Source organism: Budorcas taxicolor, chromosome 5, assembly GCF_023091745.1.
Source record: "Budorcas taxicolor isolate Tak-1 chromosome 5, Takin1.1, whole genome shotgun sequence".
NCBI lineage: Eukaryota > Metazoa > Chordata > Mammalia > Artiodactyla > Bovidae > Budorcas > Budorcas taxicolor.
Genome location: NC_068914.1, coordinates 10,771,998 through 10,782,558, shown reverse-complemented (window position 1 = coordinate 10,782,558; position 10,561 = coordinate 10,771,998). Strand labels below are relative to the sequence as shown.

Here is a 10,561-nt window from a genome sequence, read left to right as displayed (position 1 = left end):
CACTGCTGGGCTGCAGTGACGCCCATCTGCCCTGCCGTCATTTCACAAAGCCTGAGGCCAGGCACCCAAAAGTGAATTCTTCCTTTGCGCCAAAAAAGGGAAAGGGCTTGATAGATTTCAGGATTCACTGTGCACCCCAAAGAAGGCAAGGGATCCTGTTTCTGGAGTCAGGGACCTCTGTTCCTGCCTGTTCCCCACACTTCCCCATCTGTGTTTCCTGATCCCAAGGAGTTACATCTTGTTTTCTCTGCCCCATCTCAGAGGCTGCAGTCTGGAGGCATGGACTGGCCCATAGACATGTCGGAAACTAGTTGCCAAAATTTAAAAATTCCACATAACAACCTGGACTTCTAGTCTCCCCTACCACCCACTTCCCACCACACCCCAGGCGGTGTATTCTTAGCAGCAAGTGCACGGAGCTGAGGATGTGGTGGCCTGCGAGGAGGCGTAGCTCCTTGCCCATGGTCTCCTCATTCCCATCCCCGTCAGCCCCATGGGACCATAATGCCCATTGCCAAGCCTGGTGCTTCTCAAGCGTGCATGTGGGACTGACGAGGGACTCTAAGAACGTCAGGGAACCCAAGTCCGTGTCTCAGCATCCATGGGGTGGGACCAAGCCTTCCGCAGGTGATGCTGGTGAGCAGTCAGGCTGAGAACCACAAGCCGCTGACCCCGAGCGGAGGGGCTCCGTATGCAGGTGGCTCCTTAAGGCTCACTCGGCTGTGGCTCCAGGCTCTGTGAGCCGTGGCCCTCGGTGAGAGCCCCATGTCGAGACAGCCCAGCCTGGTCTTTGTTCAGAAGAAGGGCCCTCTGTTTCCCCTCCCAGGGACTTTCCAGGAGGTCCCGGACACTTGAGTCTGCTCACTGTGGGATACTCAGCATCTGAGGCCCCAATCCTGGGCTTGGAGAGAAGGCCAAATGGGAGCTGCAGCACAGGCCCGGGGCTGCCGTCTCTGAGGAAGATTCACTCCTATATATGGTCACCGGGAGCCCCGCTGCAGAGCGAGCCGTGACCTAATGTGCCGACAATCTCGCCCAGTCTGGGGCCCTGCCTGGGAAGGGCCCTCGCCCCGGAGAATGTCTGCTTGGGGACAGAGGGACTGGGAGAAGGTGAATGCTCGGGGTAGAGATAAGGTGAGACAAGACATCCCAGACACCCAGAGACCAGAGGGGCAGCCCCAAGGCCCCCCACCCCCATGGCCTCCTGCGTCTGTGAAAATGTCCAGCTCCCCACTGATGCTCTGTGTAGACAAGGAAACCCAGGAGCCTCTCTTGCTTTTAAAAGTTCTTTTAATAGAGCATGAAAAGGCTATATCTCTATAGGCAGGCCGTATACAGATTCTCCAGGAATAAGGCACACGACGGAATGCCATCCCAAGGGCAGCCCTCAGGAGAGGTTGGGAGGCTTCTCCACGCACCCTCCGAGCTGGCCCGCGGGTTCTGTTTGTCTTTTTAGCCGGACACACACATATTAACAGATACAGACACCGACAGGGTCACCACACAGGAGTGGAGGAGGTTGAACGGTGAAGTTGACAACAGAGAGCGGTGAGCTCTCTAAGACCGGACGCCTCCCAAACGTCAGGGTTAGTTGTCACTCTGGGCTATGGTGTAGTGATGCTGGATTTAATATTTGTTCCAAGTAGATTCAAGTCCGTTAGATGCTGGAGGGCAGGTCTCAGGGCTCTGGGTGGCAAATCCAAGTTCAAAGAGCGCAGGGCCCTGAGGGATGGCTCAGACGGCAAAGCTCCAAAGAGGGAGGTTGGAGAAATCCCCCTCCTGCTTCCTCTTCCCTCCCTGGGCCCTGCTGACTGGGGGCCCTGGACCAGCCCAAGGAGGCCATCTTTGGAGCTGGCCGGCTTATGGAGAGGCTACGTAGTCACATGTCGCCTTCTCCTAACCTGGCTCACTTCCGCCCCCCACAAGATTAATAACCATGATAACAAGATAATACTAAGAAGGTGCAAAAGAATGGATTCTAATGCTGTGCTATCCTCAGCTGAAGAGGCTCAAAGGGTTCACCATTCCCTTTTTCACTAAGTATCTAATAATAGCTTCCCTTACAAAAAGTAATACTTTCCCAAATACACATATGTATAAATACAGGACAGGAACACATGAATAAGTCTAAGCACTTGAATAATATGCTGGTTACCTAATACTGATATTTTCATCCAAGGAAAACAACAGAGAATAACAATAATATGGCTTAAAGAATTGCAAAGATTTTTTTTTTCCTCATCAGAATTATGTACCAACTTCATATAATATTCTATGTAGACAATATTTCCTTCTTAATGTAATTCAGTTGCAGACTTTTTACAGACCAAAGCATAGTAAAAAGAAAAAAACAAACAAAAACCAAACCAAAAAAAAAAAAAAAACAGGAAAAAGAGAAAAGTTCTCACTATAAATATTTTCTTGCAGCTCAACCAGAAGGTTTGCAAAAACTACTTCCAGAAATCTTCCTTTGACATTCTATTGCCCTCCTGAAAGCTCTGAAGTTTTGAAAATGCCTCTCTTTTTGTTTAACCTCAAAAATCAAGCAATCATATTTTTCTTTTTCTTTTTTTTTCTTAAAAAAAGCCTTCAAATATATACAGACAAAAATCACTGTGAAGTTTTCGGGAGAAGGTAACAAATTCAGTGTTGTGAGAAAAATTGGAAACCATGCAGAAATTTTAACATCCATGAATTTTCGTTTCAAAATACACACATAGTATTTTTTTCTTTAAAAAAAAAAAAAAGGAATTCTGTGTCAAGTATAACTCAAAATAAATACAAATTCACAAGTAGAACTATTGAATACTTCATATTGGGTAAACACGGTTATCTCCCAACTGGATCACTAGACCTACTAACTGCAAGCGATTGTCCCTTTTGAATGTACTACAACCACACACTTTCTTGTCTCCTGGGCACCCAGGCCCTCTGAGCACTTAATTCTTACAGCACCAGCCTGGACAGCAGTGGTTCTCGCTGAGCCGAGAGAGCTCCCCAATTCAGCCAAACACTACCGGAGGGGGTGGTGCAGAAGGGCAGCCTCAAGGGAAGGCCCAGCCCCCGCTGGCCGGCTCTGTAGAGATGGTGGGGTGCAGCGGCTGCCAGCTGGACAAGCCCACTGGAAAGGTCAGTTTGGGGTGATATCCCTTCCCCTCTTGACCTGTGGAACGCCCTGGCCTCCAGGGGTCTGGAGCCTGGGTTCTTTCTAGGGTGGGGGCACAGCTGCAGCCCAGGCACTCTGAGACCAAGGTCCCCCCATGGGGCCAGGTCCCTGGAAGTGTTGAGCCCGGTCCACACAGCAGAGACCAGCGCAACGTCCACAGAAACAAATGTTCTCGTTAGCAGGGCACTAGTCTGACTGACAGTAACAGCTTCCCCTCTAGGAAGGAGAGCCCTGGGCCAGGGTGACTGGCTCACCTTGACACCATGGAGCAGGCAGGGAGCAGCCGGGAGGGCCTCCTCAGGGGCGGGCCCTGCGCATGTTCACGGCCAGGGACCTGCACTCTATCCCTGTGGCCGGAAGGAGGCGGCTATGGGGCTCAGGCTGGAGCAAATACTCTCTTCTTAAGTGCTCAGAGGGCATGGCCTCCCCCACAAACCTGCCCTGCAGCCCTCTGGCTGCACACACACTCACTCCATCTCTTCGTCTCACTCCCTGGACCCCTGATAAACACTTCGCTGTAACTCCTCAGTTGTACAAAGCATTTTCATTTGAGAACAAAAGGCAACCGGACACAGGTTGGGTGTCCTTGAGCTGTGGTAAACACTGAATTTCAGGCCCATTTCATGGTCTGATTTTTTTTTTCCCCCCCACAGAGGCATAATGTTGGGGCAAAAATCAAGTGACTCAGCTCTGACAAGCCAGCTACCCCCCAGGAGAAAGGAAGGGCAACATAACAATAAAAATAGGGCTTCTCGCTGGGAAGGTGATCCTTCCCGCTAGCTGGGACAGCATGGCCCTGGCCAGTGTGAGCGCCAAGAAGCCTCCCCGTCCCCTGGGGAGGTAGGAATCATCAACCCGGCTTTGTAAATGAGAGGTTCTGTAGCTTGTACTGGGGTTGCCTATGTAAGGGGGGGACACTTCTTCATGTTTGCAAGGTAGGGGACAACAGGAAGAGCTGGGGTTTCAGGAGCAAACAGGGAAGGACCGAGGTCCTTCCACATGACTTATTAAGTGACTGACTGGCTCCCGTGGCATACAGGATAGTGGGTTTACAGGGCCTGGAAACCCTCTCCAAATAAAGCTCTCTGCTCTAGGAGACGGTGTGCAGCCAGGACGAACCCCAGGACCTCAGAACACCTCTCTGCTGTCATCCTCTCACGGGATGAGTGGGGAAACGGAGAGATGAGACTCCTTCCCAAGACTCCATAGGGCATCACTGGCGGGGCCCGTATTAGAACCTGGGACTTGGGTCTTCCAGGCCTGTGTACTTCCTGCCAGAGTGGCTTCACTGCCGGGTTCTACAACCTCCATCCGAGGGTGGCCCCCCAGCAAGGGTGGGAGGGGAAGAGGGAGGGAAGGGAACGGGACAAACAAAATCTAAGCAATAGGGGAAGTATGTGGCGTGGGTGAGCGGTGGAGGCGTGGCCTGACACCCACCAGGTCACACCTTGGAACACTCTGCAACATTCGGCGCCTCCCTGTCCCTGACCCCTGGGCTTGTGGGGGGTGGGGTGCAGCACCCAGGTGCCATGCCAGTGACATTAGAGGCGGTCAGATTTAGGGCTCAAAGTGGCAGGGGGCAGAAGTGCCCACTCCCCAGCAGCTGCTGGAACAGGTGTCAGCTCACCATGAGTGCTGACTTGGAAAACTGGGGCTTTGCAAGAGTGGCTTTTCACACAGGGCGAACTGGAAGGTTCTGGGTGGGAGAAGGCGGCCTGGCTGGTCTCAGGGAGACAGTCCCCTGCAGGCTCCAGGATTCACAGTAAATTTAGTGCACTCGTGGCCAATACAAGGCTGCTCAGCCCAAAGGGAGTCTCAGAGGAGAGCCTGCGGGGGACACTAAGGACTCTGTGAGGTCCTGTGTGCCGACCTCTGCTCGCCCCGACCCCTTCACACAGACCCACATCCACTGTAGGGAGTCTCAGAGACTCAGCCTTCTGGGGGCACACAGCGACATCAGTAACACTGTCAACATACATGAGCCGAGAATCTAAGAGGCCACCCCCCTAGACTGGTCAGCCTGCGAGGACACCCCCGCACACGCGCAGGGGACACGCAGGGGTGGCGGGCGTCTTCTCTGGCGGGCGGGCGGGTGGGCGGCAAGGCCGGCGGCCAGGTCACTGCACGCGCCGGCAGTAGTAGCCCAACACCTTGCACTTCTCACACAGATGCTGGGGGTGCTCCTTGCTCTGGTCGGACACATCCAGGCCGTCGGGCTTCTCCAGGGGTCTCTGCAGAGAGGAAGGAGGAAGCGAGCCCAAGGGTAGGGAGGAGGGGGTGGGGAGAAAGAAACACCAAAGTAGGGGGAGTGAGACAGATGTGGAGAGAGGGCAGGCAGACAGGAGGAGGGTGACAGGGACAGGGAGGGCGCAGAGAGAGGGCACATGAGCCTGCAATCAGAGGTTGCTTCCCAAAGCGCCCAGGACCCTTCCTGCCTCTCGCCTGCTGCAGGTAACACACGTGTCCTATGAACTGAAGGGCACAGGCCGAGGCCTTGAGCTGGGAGCAGGGCTGTGGGAGGGCGTCTTGTACCCAGAGCCCCAGGTCTAGACACCACTTTGCCCACCACCTCCCAACACCCCACGCCCAGCCAGCACTCTCTGAGCCGCCACCATCTGAAGCTCACAGATGGTGCACAGACGTGATCCAGCTGAAGAAATGGAGGCCCAGCTCCAGGGAGACCCAAGCTACATCCCCTGCTTCCCAGCACACACTGCTTCTTCCCAAGCCACTTGTCACCCCACACCTGCTCCTGTGGCCTCAAGACTCAAGGGGAGTTTAGGGCATTCTCTGGTGGTCCAGGGGTTAGGATTCAGCGCTTTCCCTAAGGGGGCCCAGGGTCAATGTCTGGTGGGGGAATTAAGATCCTGCAAACCATGTGGTACGGCAAAACAAAAGAAAAAAAGACTCGAGTTCAGCCACAAAAAGGAATGAGTCTGAGTCAGTTGAAGTGAGGTGGATGAACCTAGAGCCTGTTATAGAGTGAAGCAAGTCAGGAAGAGAAAAACAAGTATCATATGTTAACATATGTATATGGAATCTAGAAAAATGCACCTATTTGCAGGGCAGGAATAGAGATGCAGATACAGAGAATGGGCTTGTGAACACAGCAGGGTAGGGTGAACTGAGAGTGGCGCTAACATATATGCACGGCCGAGTGTAAAACAGTCAGCTAGTGGGAAGCTGCTGCATAACGCAGGGAGCTCAGCTTGGTGCTCTGTGATGAGCTAGAGAAGTGGGGCAGCAGGCCGTGGGAGGGAGGCCCCAGAGGGAGTGGGTCTGTGTATACACATAGCTGATTCCTGCTGCTGCACAGCGGAAATCAACACAACATTGCAAAGCAACCGCCCTCCAATTTAAACATGGAGTTTAACCTGGATGGGGTCATGGCATTTCAGGCTTGGGGCAAGCAAGCCCTTAGCTCTATGAGGTCAGTAGCCAGTGTTTTGATTCATCCCACACCCCGGGGCCTGCCCTGTTTATGGAAGACTAATGTCCAGAGAGAGGAGGTGACTTGTCAGACCTCTGATGCTGCTCACTCACAGTGTGACCTCACAGAACCTCAGTTTCCACATCTGTTAAATGGGCCATTTTTGCAGCTTGTTTACAGGGAGGAGTCAGGTGTCTAGATGTTTGTAAACTGAGGGGTGTTCAGCATGTAAGAGCACATTTCTGTTACACGGGGCGCTTCCTTGCTCCCTCTGGTATTCTCAAAAGCTAGCTTGTTTCTCTGGAAAACACATGGAGGCTATTAAGCAGACATTTGCTTGGCTGGCAGCTGTAGCCCCAGCCCAGAACCCCTACCTGTAGCGAGGTTCCCTGTACAGGACTTGGAGGGGACTCAAAGGAAGCTGGTCAGGGCCAGACGGCAGCCACATGCCAAGGAGAGGGGCAGGAACTGCAGGCTGGTGTGGGCCCAGGGAGCCTTGGTGCCCGTGACCAGGACCCAGGATGGTCCTGGAGGGAAGCTGAGTGTGAACGCTGCCCCCGGGCAGGCTGCAGACTGCTCAAAAGGAGCACATCAGCTTGTCTGGACAATTATGCAGTGCCTGGCCTGCAGCTGACACTCAGAGCAGGTAGGGAGCGGACAAGTCAGAGGGCTCTGGGAGGTGACGGACTGTGGGTGGGCAGGGTCCTGATGTAGGGTCATAAAAAGTCATTTCCGCGCTTCTAGGCCTAGAAGACATAGAAACAGGCCAGGGGCCTTGGCTTCACCTCAAGAAACTTCTAGATGACCAGCTTTCTTGCCCAGGGGAGAGGAGAAAAAGTTTGTCTTCATGTCAGACTTGGGCTCACACTACCTATGAGCTGTATGACCTCTCAAAAGTCACTTAACCTCTCTGTACCTCAATTTTTTCCATTTCTTTTGTTGTTTAATCTCTAAGTTGTGTCTGATTCTTTTGTGACCCATGGACTGTAGCCCAGCAGGCTCCTCTGTCCACGGGATTTCCCAGGCAAGAACACTGGAGTGGGTCGCCATTTCCTTCTCCAGGGGATCTTCCTGATCCAGGGACTGAACCCACACCTCCTGCATTGGCAGGTGGGTTCTTTACCACTGAGCCACCAGGAAGTCCCCTTTCTCACCTATACAATAGGCCAATAAGGGTGCCTGACTTCCCTGGTGGCTCAGACGGTAAAGGGTCTGTGTATAATGCGGGCGACCTGGGTTCAGTCCCTGGGTTGGGAAGACCCCTTGGAGAAGGAAATGGCAATCCACTCCAGGACTATTGCCTGGAAAATCCCATGGACAGAGGAGCCTGGTAGGCTACAGTCCATGGGGTCGCAAAGGGTTGGACACAACTGAGTGGCATCACTTTCACTTTCAATAAGGGTACCTAACTTGATAGGGTTGTTGTGAAGAGTAAATAAGTTAATATATGCAAGGTTACTAGAACAGTGCCTAGTACATAAAAAGCAAACTTTCTACTAGTATTAATACTGTGCATCATTGCTATTGTTATGTAGAAGGGGGCAGGCTGAGAACAGGGGAACCAGCTGAACCCCTGGGGAAACCCACTTGCAACATCCTGGCCATTCCCGCTCCTTGGCTGTGACCTGTCAGTGCCCCTTCCCTCCATGGGTCCTGGCTCAGTCCTGCCCAGGCGCTGGGTGGAGGAGGTGGGGAAGCTGTCAAGGCAACTCCCCTCCACAGAGGGAAAACAGTCAGCAGCTGGGACTGATCACCCCAGGGCCACCCCCACCCCCCGCAGGGAGGCAAAGCCCATTCTTGTTTTCTTCTCCTGGAGGGCAGGGCCGGCAGGGGGAAGCCACAGCTGGAGTCTGACGGGAAACAGATGTAGTGGGGAGCAGGGAGAGGGGAAGTGGAGAGTTCTCAAGAGATGGACACCGACAGGTCAGAGCTCAGGGAGCAGGGGAAATAAAGCAGCCCCTCTCCACTGCAGGGGGCGGGGGCAGTCGGGGGGGACAGATGCTCCGAGCCCCTCCTCTCAGTTCTTCAAAGGCTCCTGACTGCTGGGGGGCCTGGCAGGGCCATCACCCCCTCTGTCCTGCCCCCAGCTTGCCACTTCCCTGTGACCGGAGATTGGGGAGTAAAGCAAGGGCAGACTGGGGTCCCAGGCCCCCTTGACTGGCTGAATGACCTCACTCAAGTCCCTTCTTCTCTCTGGGTCTCAGTCTCCCTGTTGCACACAGTAGGTGCTCAACAAACAAGCACAGAACGACTGGGAGAGGGAAGAGCAGAGCCACACACGCTCAGAAGATTCTCCTGCGTTTGGTCCGGAGACTGGTCTGCAGATGGTGATCAGGGAGGCGGTGCTTGCACTGAGCTTTCAGGTTGGAGACAATGAAACGGATGAAGCTGCTGCCAGCCTGGGGGAATGGCGGCACAGCCCTGGCCTCTTGGAAGGGGTGCTAAGGCAATACAGGGGCGGGGTCAAGGAGGCTGGAGCCACTTCAGGGAGTTGGGGCCCGGTGGACTTGGGTGCATGAACCGGACCCCTCTCACGGTCACGGGCCGTGAGAGTCACCGGGCCTGAGCCTCCCAGACCGCCAGCACAGACTCCGGCACCATACATCTGAGTTCTGGCAGGAACTGGCCTATCCCCAACTCTTGCCCCAGCCAGCCGGCCTGACCTGCACTTGCTGCTCCCCCACCCCTCCCCTCCACCTGTCCCCTGCAGGTGTTCTGGGCTAGCCCTGCCCTTCATGAGTTTCACCTTCTCTACTGAGCTTGGGTGAGTCACTTATGCCCTTTGCCTCAGTTTCCTGCTCTGTAAGATGGGGAAACAATAGAGCTGACCTCCTGGGATGGCTGAGAGGATAAAGGGATAAAACACGCAGAGGAGTGCCTGGCCACTGCACACTGCTGTCAGGATCTTCCCGAGTCTCCAGTGGCTGAGGCTCACCTGCAGCCTGGCCTCCTCCCTCCTGCGCTGGGAGCCCAGGGGTGTGCTCCAGGCCACCCAGTTCAAGGAGGGCAGTGCTAGGCCTGCCTTGGCCTCAGGACCAGGCTCCAAAGACAGGTGCAAATTCAATTCCAAGGCCCCACGTCTATGTGGGGGCCTTGGAAAGGCCGCATGACTTCTCAAGATTGCACGTTCACTCCCAGCGAAGCAGGATGAACAGGACACCTGGTCTGCAGGCAGAGCACACGGGAAGGGTGTACAGGGGCTCAGCAAATGGCACCCAGAGTACGGCCACACCTGTGACTCAAGCCAGGAATTCTCTGAACAGTAGTAGGTAACCCTGTCTAATGGAACCCCATCCCTTGGGTTGGAGAGGAAGCTCCTGGCAGCGCCCTGACCTTCGTCTTCCTTTAGAACCTACACAGACCAGTCAAGCAGTCCTTAACGGAGTGTGTCCAGCGAGGGAAAGAAGGGACCCCTCTGACGGCACTGGCCGCCCCAGGGCCCTGGGCGCGTGTGCTGATGGTCGGACGTTATGGGAGGTGCTTCTGGACTGGGGTCCCAGACCTGCTTAGGAATTGCCAGGAAGACCTCGGGAGCCTGGATGCTGAGGCTTCTGTACCCTGCTTGCCTTCAGCCCCATCCTTGATGTGCTCCAAAACATGCGCATGCCATGTGTCCTGCGCCCCAGCTACCGGGTCACCGAGCCTGCGTTGGCGCCCCAGGGCCTCAGTGTCTCCCTCAGTGTCATTAGGCCATGGACCAGGCCCCTGCACTAAGGAGTCCCTCATCCACTGGGCTGTGCGGCCAGCTTCCCATCTATTTGCCTGGGAGCCACAGGGTGGGTGCCGGGAACCATGGAAACCCAGCGACAATGGAGGCCTGCACAAGAGTCACAAAATCACAGAATAGTTCAGCCACGAGAGCGCTCCTGGACAGCTCCCAGACCTCCTAGTAGGACAAAGACCAAATTCTGGGTCACAGTCTCTGAGCCAGCCCCTCCCTCCAAACTCCCTCCAGCTTCCCTCCT

At 54.7% G+C, this 10,561-nt stretch overlaps 1 protein-coding gene across 1 annotated transcript in view; it reads right to left on the bottom strand.

The window, feature by feature from the left end:
• Positions 1 to 1,272: 1,272 nt before the first annotated feature.
• Positions 1,273 to 10,561, bottom strand: part of ZCCHC24 (zinc finger CCHC-type containing 24) — a 65,892-nt gene continuing 56,603 nt past the window's right edge. The window contains exon 4 of the mRNA XM_052639531.1: positions 1,273 to 5,397. Within this exon, the coding sequence (XP_052495491.1) occupies positions 5,284 to 5,397 (114 nt within the window). The 3' untranslated portion in view covers positions 1,273 to 5,283. The remainder of the gene's footprint in view (positions 5,398 to 10,561) is intronic.